The sequence below is a fragment of the Batrachochytrium dendrobatidis genome, assembly GCF_000203795.2.
Source record: "Batrachochytrium dendrobatidis JAM81 unplaced genomic scaffold BATDEscaffold_19, whole genome shotgun sequence".
Classification (NCBI taxonomy): Eukaryota; Fungi; Chytridiomycota; class Chytridiomycetes; order Rhizophydiales; genus Batrachochytrium; species Batrachochytrium dendrobatidis.
Genome location: NW_006281117.1, coordinates 229608 through 248762, shown reverse-complemented (window position 1 = coordinate 248762; position 19155 = coordinate 229608). Strand labels below are relative to the sequence as shown.

Below are 19155 nucleotides of genomic sequence, written 5' to 3'. Positions count from 1 at the left end.
CAGTTTCATGTTACCAATTACACAAGAATACAATTTATTAAAAGATTCTTCAGCTTGAATTAATATTCAAATTTGATGTGAATTTTAAACGAGAAAATTCGGCAATTTGAACTTCATTACGTGAAATACGACCAATAAAATGCATCGAATTAACTGGTTTGTCATCCTCAAGCAGTATCTTGCATATCTACTTCATACTAACATTTTCATCTACTTTGGTTATATAATAGGTCACTCTTTCGTTATATTCCAAACTCTTCCAGACTCATTCGTCAAAATCAAACGTTACTTTCCGACTCATCACTCAGTCGCTCTTCCATTCGTATTTATAACTCTGTCGTATTCTCTTCTAATATTAACTTAAACAATCCTGTTCAGGATGTTCCATTCACTTCAGATTCAAACTGCACTTCTAACAGTTCGTCTCGATTCAATCCACTTGGCATTCAAATGCTGTCAAATTCCCTTTATCGTCAAGTCTTTCCCAAATACTATAATAAATCAACCGCCATTTCTGACAATACTTCCAAGATCGTTGCTCGTGACAATAAACCTCGCATTGTTGCCTTGTCAACTCATTCCACTACCAAGGCCGAGACTGCATTGGAACTCTCAAAAAAACATTTATCTGATCATGATCTTCTTGGCAAAAATTTGGCTCCGCTTCCCGAAATAGATCTGCCACTCCCTCCACTCGTTACAGCTTACACCGATCCATCCATGGCTACTATCGAAGAACATTTTAGAATCATTTCTTTGGAACAGGCTGAACCTTATCTATCTCAAACTCGTAAATTTGCTGCTTCCAATCTGCCTGATATGCCCAAAACTTGGATTAAATCTGCCGGTTGGACTCAATACAGTTCAGATGGATCCACTACTTTGATAAATGTAATATTTAATGGTTTATATTCTGTCTTGTTTGATGTCTACAAACTATTCTTCATATCGAATTTCATCGTGTTTCGAACCAATTATCAGCATATTGTTTACATTCTCAATTGAATATACGTTCATATTCTCTCAATCCTCCATAATGGTATTGATTTCTTTGTAATCAATCATTTAAACTAATATATCAAAAATCATACTATTGAATAGCACCCGCCTTTTGGGGAAGCTCTTGTCTTTGATGTCGAAGTCATGTATAAAATCAGTTTATTTCCTACAATCGCCATTGCTGCATCTGCTACTTCGTGGTATTCGTGGTGCTCACCTGCAATCTGTGGTGGTGTACAGCCATGTCAGGATCTGATTTCCTTTGGAAAAACTGACATTCCTCGAATCATTGTTGGTCACAATGTATCCTATGATCGTGCTCGTATCTTGGAAGAGTATCAATCTGAGTCAACAAAAAACGCCTTGATTGATACTATGAGTTTGCATTGTGCTGTTTCTGGCATGTCTTCTCAGCAGAGAATGCTTTGGACTCAATACCGTAAATCAAAAATAGCTCAAGACAAAATGGAATTTGAAGACGAATACGCAACACCTCCTCCTTCACCCTTGGTAAATGGAATGACTGATTTGGAGCTGGCTGATGCCAATCCATGGCTTACAAAAACTTCTGTAAATAGTCTTTTTGAAGTGGCAAAATTGCATTTGAAGCGTAAAGTTGACAAGGCCGTACGAGATTATTTTTCTTCTTCAGATATGTCACAGTTTGATGATCCGGCACTTTTTCAAACTCTTATGAGTTATTGTGCAGAGGATGTCAAGGTCACTCACGAGCTTTTTGGATTTTTGTTTCCGCGTTTCGAAGTAAAATGCCCTCATCCTGCATCCTTTGCTGGCGTGTTGCATATGGGCAAATCCTACTTGACAGTAACTTCCGATTGGAAACAATTTGTGGATCGCTGTGAAAATATTTGCTCCAACACTCAACAGAGCATCGAGCATGATTTGTCTGCTTTGGCAGAAAGTGCTTTGGCTTTGGCTGAAGGCGAAGCTTACAAGAACGATCCTTGGTTCAAGTTTTTAGACTGGACTCCTAAAAAAGTTCGTTTAACCATGCCCAAGTACTCTTCAAAAGATGGATCTATAGTGCATCCTGCTCGTCCATTCAAGTCCAAGGGCGATGCACATTTGATAGACAAACCTAAATGGTATTGTGATCAATGGGATTCGAGTAATAAGCGTCTTTTACTGAGTACAAGCAGGCGCATTGTTCCATATCTACTTCGAATGAATTGGGACGGATTTCCTATTTCATACTGTCGTGCGTATGGATGGATGTATCGTCGTCCAGTCAAGGATATCCCCCCTGATTCAGAATGTCTTAAACTGCAACTTTCATTCAGCGTGGATCCAAAAGATAAAGCCTATGATCCAATTGCCACGTTTGATGAAGAGAATGCATATTTTCGCATTCCCCATACAAATGGCGAAAATCAAAACTGTGGAAATCCGTTGTCTAAACCATATATTACTCACTTTGAAAAGGGAATACTTACGTCTGCAGTCCCAGAGGCACAGAATATTCTTGAAAAACACGCACAATGCACATATTGGATCTCATCTCGTGCACGCATCAACGGCCAGTTTATTGTTTGGGATTCGGCTAAACAACCATTGGGATACGCTTCTCATGCAAATGACGACAATATTGGTGTAATTTTACCCTGCACTATTCCCATGGGCACCATTACTCGTCGAGCTGTTGAGCCGTTGTGGATGACTGCATCTAACGCCAAAGAAAATCGTATTGGTTCAGAGGTCAAGTCCATGATAATGCCTGCAAAAGGATATTCACTCGTGGGTGCAGATGTGGATAGTGAAGAACTGTGGATCGCTTCAGTATTTGGAGATGCACAGTTTGGCCAGCACGGTAGCACTGCAATTGGGTTTATGACATTGCAAGGTGCAAAAGCTGCTGGCACTGATTTGCATTCTACGACTGGAAAAATTCTTGGTATTTCACGTAACCAATCCAAAGTCTTCAACTATGGGCGGATTTATGGAGCTGGTATTCGATATGCAGTTCAGCTGCTCATGCAAGGCAATTCAAATTTGACACGAGAAATGGCTGAAAAAAAGGCAGAACAACTTTACAAGAGCACCAAGGGTCGGCGACATAGAAGTCTTGGCAGGTTCGATAATTTATGGCATGGCGGTACAGAATCGATGATGTTTAATACATTGGATTGGATTGCAACATACTCTGATCCACGTACACCTATTCTTGGTTGTCAAATTCCAGATGCTTTAATGCCTCAAAATGTTCGGAATCAGGTATGTTACGTACTTTAGTTTTATTTGATACATTCAAGACTGATATGGTATCTGTGAATTTATACTTTTTCATCAAGTTTATGCCAAGTCGAATCAATTGGGCAGTTCAATCATCAGGAGTAGACTACTTGCATCTTCTTCTCATTTCCATGAATTATCTTATGCGCCGACTTAATATTGATGGCCGGTTTCTGATTAGTATCCACGACGAGGTTCGTTATATCATCAAAGATGAGCATGTTGATCTTGCCTGTCTTGCTTTGCACATCAGTAACTTATGGACACGCGCTATGTTTTCAAGTCGGCTTGGGTTGCATGATTTACCTCTGGTGAGTATGGCTTACATTATAGAGTGTAGTATGCTTACGAGCATAGCTAGATATAATTTATTCATTTAAATTTTTTATTGAGTAGAATGTCGCATTCTTCTCCCTAGTAGATGTCGATCATTGCTTGCGAAAAGAAGTAGACATGCAGTGCGTGACTCCTTCCAACGGCTCTCCCATTCCTCCAGGGAGATCACTCACTGTCAATGAGACGATTGAACGACTAAAATCCTTTTTATCGAAAAAGAACCCATATGGTCCCGAGCTTGAATCTGTTACTCAAATGGTCGAAAAGTTTAAAAAAGCAAATACATGGACACCACCCTTGCCTGTTCCCTTGCCTGAACTCGACATTTTACGTGCTCAGTTGTGTCGGACCCAAATGGAGATTAGAAAAATAGAAAACCCTATTCTTACAAGTAGGAAACCAAAAGTGTCTACCCACCGAACAGTTGTCCCAAACTCTGGAATTTCTGCCAAGATGTAACTTGTGAAATGACCAATTTAGCAGCTTAATAAACAAACAAGTGATAGAGTTTAGATCAGTGTCTTGATATGAGAGCTATACTTGTACTGTTTTTCATGTCTGATCTAGATTTCCATGTTTATTTTCAGTTGGTTCACTTTTATATTTGGCAGCGTGAATTGTAGACTGATGTAAACATGCAATGTCGGACTTTTATAGCGCGACCAATTACCACATTCAAGTCTTCCAACTGTTTCATACGCGACTAAAACTTGAATCAACAGCAGCTCCAATCATGGAAGCTAGTGTATGGATACAAAAACTGGTGGGGATTCATATGGCAAATGACAACGTCAACGGACCCTTTGAGGCAATAGGGTCATCGAAAGAACTACAGCAGTTTATTGGAGACGTGAATGTATCTATGGTTGCCATTTCGCTTAACATTGAGGTATGTAGGCTACAGTTTATTTTGCTGGAGTGGTGGACGAAGCAGCAATTTTGCACATATGATGAATTTGTGTCTTTTTGGGCTTGCATTCGTAGCTAGTAGTAGATACGGTTCAAGTATATAGATGATTCGATGCAAGCAGACAGCTTTGCTAGTTGATGAACTCGACGTGAATAAACGACTTGTTGCGTTTTTATATGAACGGAACATAATTGCTGAATTTGCTACTTATTCTAGTATTCATACTGTGATGCCATGCTGACAAGCCTCGTTCATTATTTGTATTAAATTAGACTGGTGCAGTGACATGCAGTATTGACTTGGACAGCATTAACAATGCCTTCAAAACCATTATTATTTCTAAAACAAGACCAGCAGTAGTCACGTCTGCCAATATGGCAGAAATTGTATGGGTTACTCAACTGCAAGACACACCCGTAAATACACTCTATCAATCCGTGCATTCAGTCTATGCTCCAATTCTCCAAAAGTATGCTGTAGATTTGTTTGCATGATGTCATGATACGCTTAACAAATGGTACCAACTTATTTTTATTATCACGATTTCTAAATATCTAAATTAGAACTGGAAAATGGGGAATGAACTCAAAACTACAACGGCTCTTGGTTGATCTCGACGAAGGATTAGCCAGTACTCTTCGTAACACATCTGATTTGAAATCATCTCTTGGTGAGTCTAATCGAGTATCAATATATTGATTGCTAATACAATGCATGCTTGTCGTTCTAATTGAAATGCTATTGTATGAACTATAACAGAGTCCAGCTTTGAATCCATTGCCAGTGTAAATGATGAATATACGTATTGGCAAGAAATGGCTTTAAAAAAAGACGCTTCTACTGCAGAGTGTAAACGGGCAGTTTATTTCAGTACCACTCTACAGCCACTCAAGGCTGATTTTGATAAACAACTGTGCGTGAATGGTTTATTTTGGAATATAAATTGCAGATTCTAATACACTTTAATAAATGTGTAGCAACGAGTCGTTTTCAACACTCATGGAGCTTGTGGAAAAAAGTCACGATGCGTTGGATGATCTATGGCAAGCAAACGTCTGCTCAAACATAATCAATAGCAATTGGAATAGTATTGAATCTAACATGTGTTGTACTTATTAGGCGACAACATGAATACTCGCCTTATCCAAAATCTAGAATGATGCATCTGTTGGATCTTATATCGGAGCAAATCATTGGTGTGATTCAAGCAAAAATCGGTGACCGTGAAGTTATGATGGAGCCATTGCCACAGGTAACCATGAATTCATAATTGTGGGATCGGGAGTATTTTTTACATAGTATGTCATGTGTGTATTAAATCAAAATAATTACATTAGATCAAAGACGAGCTGGTTTTGGCAAGCGATGCACTTGGCCGATGGGTTGAAATTTTAAAGTCTCTTACTGGAACGTTTTGGGCTTTGTTTTCACCAAACCCATGGGGTGACGAACCATTTTACAGTCATTCTGCTAACGAACTTTGTGATCGTATCAGTAAAATAATTTCTCTTCGAGTATCCCATGATATTATGATGGATCTTGTTCAATCTGAAGAAAGCAAAGACATTCAAGTAGATAATATATTCAAGCCGTTTTCAAGATTGAACATTTTTCAATGTAGCAAGGGAGTCGAATTGGCCTGGTCTGTAAGTTTTTTTATTTAAAGGCGATTGACTGGTCGTTTGAATACAAACATGTGTGCACTAATAGTTTTACATATAAATCATGTTTTGATACTTTATAGGCTGCTACTGCTCAGTACAACCATGCTATTAAACCAACCGAAACACAATGTGCCCAACGACTTGCTAGTATTTTTGATAAATTACAAACACAGCCTGGACAGCTAATGCGCGAGTTTAAAAAATATCGCGATCTTGTTAGTAGAGAAACCATTTTTCGCCATCTCGTCGCCGAGCGTGAAATGCTTCTGGGTCAACTTTCAACTTCCCTTAAATCGATTCAAAACGAGTTTAAAAGTCGCTCACATCATTCAAATACCCCAAAAGGTCGAAACTTTCCTAATCTTATCACAGATATTGTCTGGGCTCGTCAAGCCATTACCAAAGTTCAGGAAACCAATCAAATTGTGACATCATTGATTGGAGCCAAGTCTTCATATCAACTTCTTTCCAGCGAGCTTTATGATGAGTTGCGTAAATATGAGCGTGAGCAGTTTGAAGTATGGTCACTGCAAACCATGAACGATTTAAAAGATAAAGATAGCGCATTGTCACCATCTCAGTTTGGCAGACTTATGGAGTTGGATTACTCTAGTGGAAAACTAGTGGTTAATTATGGAGATCATTTAGTAACACTATTTCGAGAAATTCGGCTTTTGATTGCAATGGGGTTTCCTGTCTCTGCTCAAATCCAGCAGTCTGCTGATTCTGCTCAAAAGTTATATCGACACGGTGTTGTCTTGAAGCAGGTTGCGTATTTCTACAACACAATTGAGCAGCAAATGCTTCCAAGCCAACAATCAATGCTACTACAGGCTGCAGTTGCGTTTGAACGACTCGTCAAAAATCCATCTGTTTCTGGTGGAGCTGATGAGGAATCGAACTCCATTGGATCTCGAATGCTCAACTGGGAAAATCCGCAAGAGCTGGAAAGCTATATTTTCAAACTAAAAGCAGCTGCTGAACATCTTTCTTCAGAAAACCGTAGACTTCGCAAGTACCATGTCGTTATTTCAGATCACATTATCTCATTGATGAGCATCGATCTTGTTAAAAATCAAGCTTTTTGGAAAGAAACTCTTAATGAAATCCGTAGCATTATTCTTCATATTCAAGACGGTGGTATTGCCCCTGAATTGACCATCACATGGAGAAACCACTGGGATTACCAGCTTTACAAGGCCTTGGAGTACCAGTACCAAGTTGGTTTAGAAAACCTTAATGAAAATCTTCCAGAGATGAAAGTAGATCTTGTATTTAAGCAGCAAAAACTACAGTTTCGTCCCACGTTTGAGGAAATTCGTGCAAAATACTACCGAGAATTGAAAAAGTTTATCAATTTACCAAGTGTATTCAAGGGAATTGGAGAAACCCGTGTGTTTAATCAGCTCATTGACCAAAACTCGCTATCCCTATCAACAGTTTACCTAAAAGCCGAACTACTTTTTCAAAATCTTGTCAAAATGCACAATAGTTTTCAGGACTGGGTTTTGTTGGGTACGGTGGATCTTGATGAATTTGTGCAAGAATCGTTGACAGAGATTTCTGACTGGGAACTCAATTTTCGAATGCTAAAACAAAAGGGAAAAGATGCCGAGCAGCTTCCATCCACCATCAAAGTTGATTGTATCACCGTTTCTACTGCTTCAGTCAAGGCAACAATTGATGATCATTTACAGCGGATGTTTGATGCTATGCTAGCTGCATTGCGTAAGGCTATATTAGTGCATATAGCCGAAATAAACGATTTTGTCAACAAAGGCATGGACATTTTGCTCAAACACCCTCAGACCATGGCAGAGATTGGAGAGGCAAATGCACGTCATGCAGAACTCTCTCAAAGCAAACTTTCTATTCAGTCACATTTTGAAGCGGTCTATACTAAAAACAAACTTTTAAAATCTGTTTCAGGTTCAGGAATTGATGCTAGTTCTGTGGAGGCCAAGTGGGGAAAGTTGGAGCTGATGCTGGAAAGTCACGAGCTGATGATCAAGGAGCAGGTGAATATACTGCGAAGTGCAATCGATGGTCGCGTTCAGCTGTTTTTGGGAGAAATGGAAAAGTTTTCTTTGCGATGGAGTCAATTAAAACCTAAATCCAGCGATATAGGAAATATTCAAGAAACCAGAAAAGCTGGTGAATTTGTAAAAGAAAGAGTACTCGAGTTTTCAGAGCTTGAAAAGACGGCAAACCAAATCATGGTTGATTCGCAACATTTCAATGTTTCACCTCCAAATTTTTCAGAAATGGAGTTGATTCGCCAAGACCTGAGCGAGTCAAAAGAGATGTGGGGGCTATGCGAAAAGTATCTTCAAGAGCTAGACCAAATTCGTGCTCAAGATTGGATTTCTTTTAGAGCAAAATCTCATCAACTAGACGAGTTTGTTGGGAAATGGAGCCAAACTATTCAAAGTCGTCCAACTGATGCTGTTTCAGCTCAGCTTTTAAAGGATCTGGATTCGTATCGGGAAGTTGTTCCAAATTTCAAACTATTACGCGGGGATAACTGGACGACAGAACACTGGGGAGAACTATTTAGAATTTTGTCAGTTCCAAAGGGTATTACTGTTTCTGAGCTCAATGTTGGCCACTTTTTGGATTTACGTGATGCCATTGTTTTGAAAATTTCCTTGATCAAAGAGCTCAACAATCAAGCCAATGGCGAAGTTGCTATTCGCGAAGCCATCCAGGAACTTGATATTTGGGGAGCCGGTGCGCAGTTTTCACTTACAGAATATCAAGATGCAAAAGGAAATCAACTATCGCTTATCAAGGACTGGAAAGAGACGCTTACGCAGGTTGGTGACAACCAGTCGCTTTTATCTTCATTGAAAGACTCTCCATACTTTAATAATTTTGCTGAAAAGGCACAATCCTGGGAACACAAGCTTGCCGAATTGGACGAGTATTTGCGTCAACTTAATATAATTCAGCGGCGATGGGTGTATTTGGAACCCATTTTTAGTCGCGGAGCATTGCCTTCTGAGCAAAGCAGATTTTATCGTATTGATGAGGACTTTCGCTCCGTGATACAAAGTATCATGACAGATGTACGAATCGTATCCATACTCTTTTTCCCAAACATACGGAGTATTTTGGTTGCTTTGATGGACCAGTTGGAGCGCTGCCAAAAGGCACTGAATGAGTTTTTAGAGCAAAAGCGTGCCAAGTTTGCTCGATTCTATTTCATTGGAGACGACGATCTTTTGGAAATTTTGGGACAAGCCATGAATCCTCAAGTTATTCAAGCGCATCTAAAAAAGCTGTTTGCTGGTGTATTTAGCGTTAGATTTAATGCTGAGATGACATCCATTGACGCTATGCAGAGTTTAAGCGGAGAGATTGTTTCACTCAAAAATCCAGTGACCGTCACTGCGGAGGTCGAATCGTGGCTACAAAGTTTTGAAATTGAGATGAAATCGACTTTGAAAATCTTGCTTCAAGAATGTGTTGCCGAATCGAATATTTTCAAATATCCCTCACAGATTATTTGTCTTGCAGAGTATTTGCATTTTACAAGCAGTGTGGAAAAGTGTATTCAAAATCAGCAAGGTTTTGAGCAACTAGAAAAGCAGCTACGCGATGAGCTGGAGAAATATACGACATTTGATTCGTCAACGGTAGCCGATAAAACTGAGCGTGGTGTAATCGAGTTAAAAATCAAGCCTCTCATTTTGGATATCATTCATTTTCTGGATGTGATTGAGCAACTTCAAAAAGTAGATTTGCTGAAAGTGACAGACTGGGAATGGCAACGACAACTACGTTTTTATTTGAACAGTGAAAACGCATGCGTTATCCGTATGAATAATGCCGAATTTGAATATACATACGAATATCAAGGTAATCCAGCAAGGCTTGTGCATACTCCGCTCACCGATAAATGCTATCTTACTCTTACACAGGCAATGTCGAGCGGATTCGGGGGAAATCCTTTTGGACCGGCTGGCACAGGAAAAACAGAGTCGGTCAAAGCACTCGCAGTGTTGTTTGGTAGACAAGTGCTTGTTTTCAACTGCGATGAGGGAATCGATTACAAAAGTATGGGAAGAATCTTTGTCGGTCTTGTCAAATGTGGAGCATGGGGCTGTTTTGACGAGTTCAACCGACTTGAAGAGGCGGTACTTTCAGCAGTATCCCAACAAATTCAAGTCATCCAAGCCGCGATTAAGCGCAAAGAAAACAGCGTTGTGCTTTTGGGCAAGACTGTCGATCTCGACAAAAATTCGGGAATTTTTGTTACATTAAATCCAGCGGGAAAAGGATATGGAGGACGACAACGTTTACCAGACAATCTCAAGCAGCTATTCCGATCAGTTGCAATGACTCATCCTAATAACGAGCTGATTTCAGAGGTCATTTTGTTTTCAGAAGGATTTCATCTTGGAAGAGAACTGGGAAAAAAAGTGGTTTCTATCTTTACTTTATGTAAACAATTTCTGACAGCACAACAGCACTACGATTGGGGTTTACGACCATTAAAAGCTGTACTGGAGCTTGCCGGAAGTCTTTTGCACGAGCAAAAAAAGATTGGTCCTGTAGGAGCTGTTGAAGAAGCGATCGTCGTGGTCAAGGCGATTCGCGTATCTACTCTGTCCAAGCTTACCTTTGGAGATGCTCAACGCTTTAGCATGTTGATGAATGATATTTTTCCTGAAACAGACATTCATACTATTATTTATCAAGAACTCCAAAAGGCATTACAAGAATCCTATGTTGAGCTTGGCCTTATATATATTGAATCTCAAGCAGAAAAAGTATTTCAACTGTATGAAGCGTGCAAACAGCGTATGGGTGTTGTACTGGTCGGACCATCTGGATCTGGAAAAAGCACAATTTGGCGACTTCTCAAGAATGCTTTGCATAAAACTGGACAAAGACTAGTATCGCACATTACCAACCCAAAGGCAGTTGACCGACAGTCACTTTTAGGAAACATGGATATGGATACACGAGAATGGACGGACGGCATTTTAACATACGCTTCACGGCAAGCAGTTAAAGAAGCGCTTGACGTGCATACATGGATTATATCCGACGGTGACATTGATCCTGAATGGATAGAGTCACTTAATTCTGTTTTAGATGACAATCGTTTACTGACCATGCCAAATGGCGAGCGTATCCAATTTGGTCCTAATATCAATTTTATATTTGAAACGCACAACCTTAATTTTGCATCTCCAGCTACTGTCAGTCGCATGGGTATGATTTATCTTTCCGATGAAACTTTGGATATTAACGTACTTGTGAATTCTTGGATTGAAAAAGAGGCAGAGCCGCTTCGTGTCGCGCTGATGGGTTGGATCAAAGCTTACTTTTACCAAAGTATTATCTGGATCAGACAAAATTGTGAAATGGCTGTTGAGACTACAAAAGCTGGGTTGGTATTGAATGGTCTGTCTCATATTCACGGTGCTACCAGCAAACTTCAATTTCTTTTTGGCTTGATTCGTGGACTTGGCTCAAACTTGTTTTTAGAACAGCGACTTTTATTTTCTAATGAGCTATTTCAATGGGCCAACGAACAAGTCCCTGATCCAAAGAAAATACTCGATTATTGGGTGTCTTCTAGTGGAAAATTGGAGACGTATACTCTTGAGGAACCTGCGTCTCTTGACATCACCTGCATGCAGGATCTAGATCGGCTACCAGTGATTGCTACACCAGATCTTCAGCGCTCAGTGGATATGGTTATGCCATGGTTGAATGATAAACATCCACTTTTATTGGTTGGATCCGAAGGAGCAGGAAAATACACTTTACTTCGCCATTGCTTTTCAAAACTCAAATCTACAAGTGTTTCTATTATACATTGTAATTCACAAACCAAGTCGTCGCATATTGTACAACGTCTTTTTCAAACCTGTGTGGCAAGTACAAGTATAAAAGGACGGGTACTTCGACCCAAGGACTGCGAAAGACTGATTTTATATTTCAAAGATATTAATCTTCCCAAACCAGACAAGTACGAAACTGTCGAGATTATTCAATTTTTGCAACAGTTGCTCACCTACCGCGGATTCTATGATTCTTCTTTGGAATGGGTATCCATTGAGAACATCCAAATTGTAGCATCCATGAACCCATCAACCACAATTGGTCGCCACAAACTGAGTGTTCGTTTTTCGTCTATTGTCCGCGTTTGCTATATATCTTACACTGATCGCGAGCAACTTCAATCTATTTATCAAATTATGCTTCAGCCCGTACTGGAATCGTGCTTGCCCAATCATCGTGTTTGGTCGCATCCAAAAAGTATTTCCAAACTGGCTTCGACTATAGTAAGTATTTTTGAACAAACAGTTCAAAAGTTTAGGGTGGACATGCACTCGCACTATGTTTTTACTCCAAGAGATATTTCGCGACTAGTATTGTCTCTTGGAAGATTTGTATACCAAGAAAACGATGAAAACGAGCTTATTAAAGTAATTGCTTATGAAAGTCAAAGACTATTCCAAGATCGTCTTGTTGGACATGATGCTAGACAAAGCTTTCAGTCTCTACTATTTTCGATCTTGCAGTCAGAGTGGAACTACCAAGGCACATTGCAGGGTATTATTTATGCCATCACCGAGGCTGGAGAACTGGGCTCTCTTTCTGATGTTACTACTGCGAAAAAATTGGGCTGTTTGACAATGGATCAGTACAAGGAGAAATTAACAAAACAACTGCGTGTCTATGAGCGTGATAATAGAGATCTGCACATATCGTTGTATCCAGAAATGCTAGAGCTAATTTCTCGTATGGAACGGGTTTTGAGTCAATCGGGTGGATCGCTACTTCTTGCAGGACGACCTGGCATTCCATATGTTAATATTTCGTTTTTGATATCATTTTATCTTGGATATACGGTTGTTTCACCAAAGGTGCTGCGTGGTGACTCAACCAAAGCATTTTTGGCGGATTTAAAGGCTATACTACAAATTACAGGAGTGACTGGAGAAGATGCAGTGCTTTTGTTGCAAGACTATCAGCTTGTAGAGCCATCATATATTGAATCGATCAATAGTTTATTGAGTGGGTCAGAAGTGGCAGGAATATACGCTCAAGATGAGTTGGATCTTATATTAAACTCTCTTAAAGACGGCCATTCCCAGGCTGGATTTAGAGGATCTGTATACGAGTATTTTGTATCCCGTGTGCGCAAACATTTGCATGTCATATTAGTAATGGATCATGCCTTGCCGCAATTTATCATCAACTGCGAATCAAATCCAGCACTTTACACACGATGCCAAATGCTATGGATGGACGCTTTCTCCAATGAAAGTATGACGTATTTAGCAAATGAGATTTTTAACAAGTCCGGTTCACTGACAACTCTCAAAGATAAGGATGCTCTGATCAAAGAGTTGTTGACAATTCACCAATCAAATGTTTTTCGAGATGGAACACCAAAACATTTTATCGAATATCTTGCCATGTATAATCAAGTATATTCTTCCAAGCTTGATTCACTATGCATCAGACAAAATTATCTATTAGAAGGGCTAAAAAAACTAAACGAAGCTTCCACATATGTCGACAAACTTTCATCCGATGCCAAAAGACAGCAGACAGAGCTGACTCAAAAGCAGCAGCAGGCAGACGCGGCTCTTGGACAAATTACCGATAGTATGGTGCAAGCTTCTGAGCAAAAAAAAGAAATGGAATTGCTAACTATTTCTCTTAAAGAAGAAGAAACAAAAGTACTTGTTCAAAAACAGGCTGTTCAAAAAGAACTTTCAGAAGTAGAGCCCATTATCAAGAGTGCCAAAGCAGCTGTTGGAGAAATCCGGTCAGAAAGCTTATCGGAAATTCGATCGCTTCGTGCTCCACCTCCAGCAATCCGAGATGTTCTTGAGGGTGTACTTCGTTTGATGGGTGTATTGGATATGTCGTGGAATAGTATGAAGGGATTTTTGGGTCAACGGTCAATCAAGGAAGAAATTATGAATTTTGATGCACATAGTATAACCAAACAGACCCGAGAAGCCGTTTTTGAGCTTATTAAGCAAAAACAAAGTTCCTTTGAAGAAGCGACTATTAGACGAGTTTCAGTTGCTGCAGCTCCCCTTGCACTATGGGTCAAGGCCAATCTTCAATATTCTACAGTTGTTGAAAAAGTTGCTCCTTTGGAGCAAAATTTGCAGCGTCTTTCAGCTACTTTAGATGCATCTCGAAGCTGGCTGAGCAAACTTAAGGATCAGCTATCAGCGGTGGATGCAAAGGTGCAGGCGCTTAAGGATGATTTCAGTGACAAAACACGCGAAGCAGAGAGCCTTAAGATTAGTCTTGATAATGCCATGGGGATTATCAAGCGATCACAAGGACTATTAGAAAAACTATCAGGAGAGGGAGATAGATGGAATTCTCAGGTGAGCTCTATTGGCCAGGAAATCCAGAAACTGCCTCGAAATGGGTTACTAGCTGCAGCATTTATTGTGTACCTTGCTGGCGCACCTGAAGATATGCGTCATTTGATGGTACGGAAATGGGAAAAGATTACTGGAATCAATAACTTTAATTGTATAACAGTTATGAATACTGAAAGTGAGCAGCTTATATGGAAATCACAAGGACTACCTGCTGATACACTTTCATTAGAAAACGCTATCATCACACTCAATAATCGCGCAATTTCTTTACTTATTGATCCATCAGGACAAGCAACAGAGTGGATCAAACATTATTTAAAAGATAAAAAACCAGAAATAATTAGCCAAAGCAATGAAAGCTTTATGAGATCGTTGGAACTGGCTGTGCGTTTTGGAAAAACTTTGATTGTTCAAGATTTAACTCATATTGAACCAGTATTGATGCCTCTTATCCGCGGAGACTTTCAAAAGCAAGGCCCTCGATTGGTTATCGAAATCGGAGACAAAACGATCGACTACAACTCTGACTTTAAACTGTATTTTACCACACGCAGATCAACATTTACAGTTTCAGCAGATATTGTTGGATATGTGAATGACATCAACTTTACTATTACGCGTGCTGGTTTGTCAGGCCAGCTTCTTGGTATCACACTCAAGCATGAACGACCAGAGCTTGAAGTTCAAAAAATGAATCTGCTGAAAAAAGAAGAAGAACTTAAGGTGCAGCTTTCAAATCTTGAGGATCAGTTATTAAAGGCTTTGGCTAGTTCTGAGGGAAATATCTTGGAAAACACGGCCCTTCTCACCTCATTGAATGAAACCAAGGAGAAAAGCAACATTATTGCCAAAAGTCTCAAAGAATCGCAAAAGCTTCAAGAGTCGCTCGATTCTGAGCGTGATAAATTTGCTCCTGTATCAACATTTGGAAGCTCACTTTTTTTTGTTATTAGTGATATGCAAAAGATTAATACCATGTATAGATTTTCGCTGAGCTCATTTTTGCGTATTTTTGAAAAAGCATTAAAATCAGAAACCACAACGGCACAGGATCAAACCGAGTTGCGTATTAAGCTACTCATGACAACCATGGAACGATTGACGTTTGAATATATTTCACGGTCTATTTTCAAGGCTGATCAGCAAATGTTTGCCTTGTATATGATCCACGAGCTACATCCAACCCTTTTTGGACCGCAAGAATGGGAACTGTTCATTGGTCAGGTTGTGTTGGTTGAAGTAGAAGAAAAATCAATTGAAATTCCAGACTGGGTTCCAGAGGAGCGAAGGCCGTATTTTAGACAGCTTCAGGTATGTATTAAACTGTTGGGAATATCGCGTTGAATGTGAATCAAACTAACATGTTGCTGCATAGACTCTTTTGCCTAATCTTTCACAATCGCTAGGATTTGGTGATAAAGAAATATGGATAAATTGGATTTCTAGTCCAAACTGTGACGCAATCTTTCCTAGAGAAAAAACCAGGTAGTTTCGATAATTCTAAACCGCCGGTTATTAATATTTTGGATGGCTGATGTGGTATTTGGAATTCAAAATAATATAGTGCTTTTCAAAGATTATTGGTTGTGCAAGCCCTTCGACCGGATCGTCTTTTAACTTCTAGTAAGCCGTGTTTAATTTAAATGCATTGTTTAGCCAAACTTGTTAACATTTTAAATAGTGGCAGCGTTTAGTTGTAATGCACTTGCTATGGATAATCTGGCACCGCCTGCGCTTGAATTAAAGGAATTTTTTGATAAAGAAACGATAAGTAGCGAGCCAGTATTATTTATTACAACATCCGGTGCAGATCCCACTCAGGAACTAAGAGATTTGGCAATGACAGAAGTTGGTGCTGAAAACTATTATCAGGTATGCAAATTTAATTAAGCTTGTTACAAGTTTAAATTTGGAAATTAACAAGTGTGCTAAATTTATAATCTTAGATATCGATGGGTCAGGGACAAGGAGAACTGGCCATTGAACTGCTCCGCAAAGCTTCCAATGAAGGCGGATGGATATTTCTTCAAAATATTCATCTTGTGATTAATTGGGTTCCAATATTAGAAAAAGAGTTACTGTTTTTAAAACCACACTCCAAGTTTAGGCTTTGGATGACATCGGAATCCCATGTAAAATTCCCAGCCAGTCTTTTGGAAAATTGTCTTAAAGTGACTATAGAGGCTCCGCCAGGTGAGATTGCGTAGAGTTACAAACTTGTGTGTCTAAATTTCAGTATATTGACTGTTTTATGTATGCAGGTGTCAAGAAAAATCTGCAGCGAATTTACCAAGGATGGACTCCCGAGTTTATTCAACGTGGTACATTGATTAGAGCACAAGCACTTTTTGCTTTGGCATGGTTTCACGCAGTTATTCAAGAGCGTCGAAACTATATTCCACAAGGGTGGAACAAGTTTTATGAATTTTCTGCTGCAGATCTGAGATCATCTGCTGACGTTGTCGATGTAAGTTAAACCCAGTGTAAAGCAAGGGCTGTTTACTAAAATAAGACTAATTGAGTTGATCTATTGTAATCATGTTGTTTGATGTAAAGATCATGTGCACTACGTCAGAGTCTCCTCAATGGGCAGTATTGCATGGTTTGTTGCAAGATGCTATTTACGGCGGTCGAATTGATGATCATCATGATGCGCTTATTTTGCATACATATTTGCACCAGTTATTTTATAATGGTAAGTTAATATCAAGCGGTTTAGCAATTTCCAGTTTTATTAAATGTAAACTAATTTGAATCTGTTTACATTATATTTAATCAATGCAATAGATGTATTTACTATCAACGGGAAAGGTCCAACTCGTAAAATTTGCAAGAATTTTGGCAAGTTTAAATTTTGTCGATTCATTAAATCATTTGGAATTTAAAATTTGCTTATTCTAACTTTTTATTCATTAAACTGTGGAATAGTTTTACCGCGTACAAATGAGTATGCAGCCTACCACCAACTGATTACGGAGCTTCCAGAAATAGACAATGTTGAACTTTTTGGACTTCCTGCAAATATCGATCGCACTCTTCAAAAACTTACAAGTCAAGCTGTAATTGAGCAACTTAAAACGCTAGTAAGTGCTGTTTTAGTTGTACTTTAATGACAATATCAACTGATTTTATTGGTATGATTTTTTAGCGGCATGTTGATGTTAAGCAGCATAAATTTAACAAGGATAAATGGTCCCAAGAACTTATGCCTTTGTTGCAACTATGGAAAAAAGTATGATACTGAGTATTTGTAAACTGCTAGCATATTTAATCATGTGTAGATTTATTTATTATTTTAAATATATAATTAGCTGAACGGATCCACCAATCTACTCCAAAAAAAGCTGGCAGTTCAATCAGATGCAGACCCCATTCCAGCATTTTTCAATATGGCAAGTCGTGCATAAAAAATCAAACGGATTAGCAATTATACGCATCATTCTAATATGAATTTAATGTTTATATTTTCAGGAACTTTCAAGCGCTTTGGAACTGATTCGGCAAATCCACACAGATCTGTCAAATATTTCAAAGCTTCTTCGTGGAACCATCTTGCTTACTAATGATATTTATAAAATCGGTACTAATTTGCTGCATGGAGAGACACCAGATCGGTAAAATATTTTTTTTGTTTTCCATAGTATATCCTGAATTGAAAGCATCTAACTTGTTTTTGCATACAAATTTAATAAATCAGATGGATGCAGCTTTGGGAAGGTCCAGAGTCAGCACAGGTTTATATTCGAAGCGTTATATCCAAAGCCATCGCAGTGGATACTTTACGCGATACAGCAAGTGCAGGTATCAAGGAGTCTATCGTTTTGTGTAATTTATTTAACCCAATTACATTCTTGAATGCACAACGCCAGCAGACTTCTCGAATACGTAAGTCAAACTTTTATTTTAAATCCAATATATACACGCACTGCTTTATTTAACAACGGTGCAATATTATGCCATGCTGCTATTTTTATTTGTAGTTCGCCAACCAATGGATTCGTTGCAGTTAGTATCTGAATGGAATCTAAATGAATTGAAAAACTGTCCACTCAGGATTGCTGTACAAGGACTACTATTACAAGGATGCAACTTTGATGGGGAAAGACTACTCGAAGCCAACGTCAACGATCCAATATTTGTAACTGCTCCAACATGTTACATTGGCTGGGTTGCAGAGGTAAAACAACTTTAAATCATTATTTTCAAATGTAAAATAGTCTTGTCACTAAATTGATAAGTTTATTAGAAATCTGTATCAACAAAAGGAAAATTACAAGTGCCATTATACATGGATCGCACGCGACAAAAGGTGGTGGCAACACTTACAATCCCATGTGTAGATGCCAAAGCACCTTGGATTCTTGCAGGAGTTGGATGTTTTTTGAATCCATAATAGATTTTTTAAATCATAGATTGTCATGTGAATGGAAAATACAAAAATCCAAATCGGATCGCCAAACACATGCTTTGCTAGTTAAAATAAAGTCGTTTGAAAAGGTTTATTGCTAATTGAAATGAACTATTACACCAAAATAACATTACAAAAATGCAAATGCAATTGTCATCAGCCATGGATGATCAAAGTAGCATTGTAATGTTGCAGAGTGAGAGTAAAACG

At 38.9% G+C, this 19155-nt stretch overlaps 2 protein-coding genes across 2 annotated transcripts; both read left to right on the top strand.

Moving 5' to 3' along the window:
* Positions 1 to 417: 417 nt before the first annotated feature.
* Positions 418 to 4044, top strand: BATDEDRAFT_14887 (DNA-directed DNA polymerase gamma MIP1; the record flags this gene model as incomplete). Its single annotated transcript, XM_006682881.1, has 5 exons — positions 418 to 534; positions 598 to 891; positions 1102 to 3231; positions 3309 to 3560; positions 3646 to 4044. Coding segments are annotated over 5 exons (3192 nt in total), but the record flags the coding sequence as incomplete, so codon positions are not given.
* A 274-nt stretch (positions 4045 to 4318) lies between these two features.
* On the top strand, positions 4319 to 19037 carry BATDEDRAFT_36288 (uncharacterized protein; the record flags this gene model as incomplete). The annotated part of the gene is made up of 19 exons (XM_006682928.1): positions 4319 to 4474; positions 4768 to 4964; positions 5059 to 5165; positions 5255 to 5408; positions 5615 to 5747; positions 5833 to 6141; positions 6240 to 15848; positions 15913 to 16022; positions 16102 to 16160; positions 16219 to 16409; positions 16484 to 16730; positions 16799 to 17004; positions 17094 to 17232; positions 17466 to 17620; positions 17686 to 17769; positions 18009 to 18151; positions 18235 to 18422; positions 18518 to 18714; positions 18784 to 19037. The coding sequence occupies 19 exons, from the start codon at positions 4319 to 4321 to the stop codon at positions 18928 to 18930; spliced, it is 12531 nt and encodes a 4176-aa protein (XP_006682991.1). The 3' UTR covers positions 18931 to 19037.
* Between the last annotated feature and the right edge of the window lie 118 nt (positions 19038 to 19155).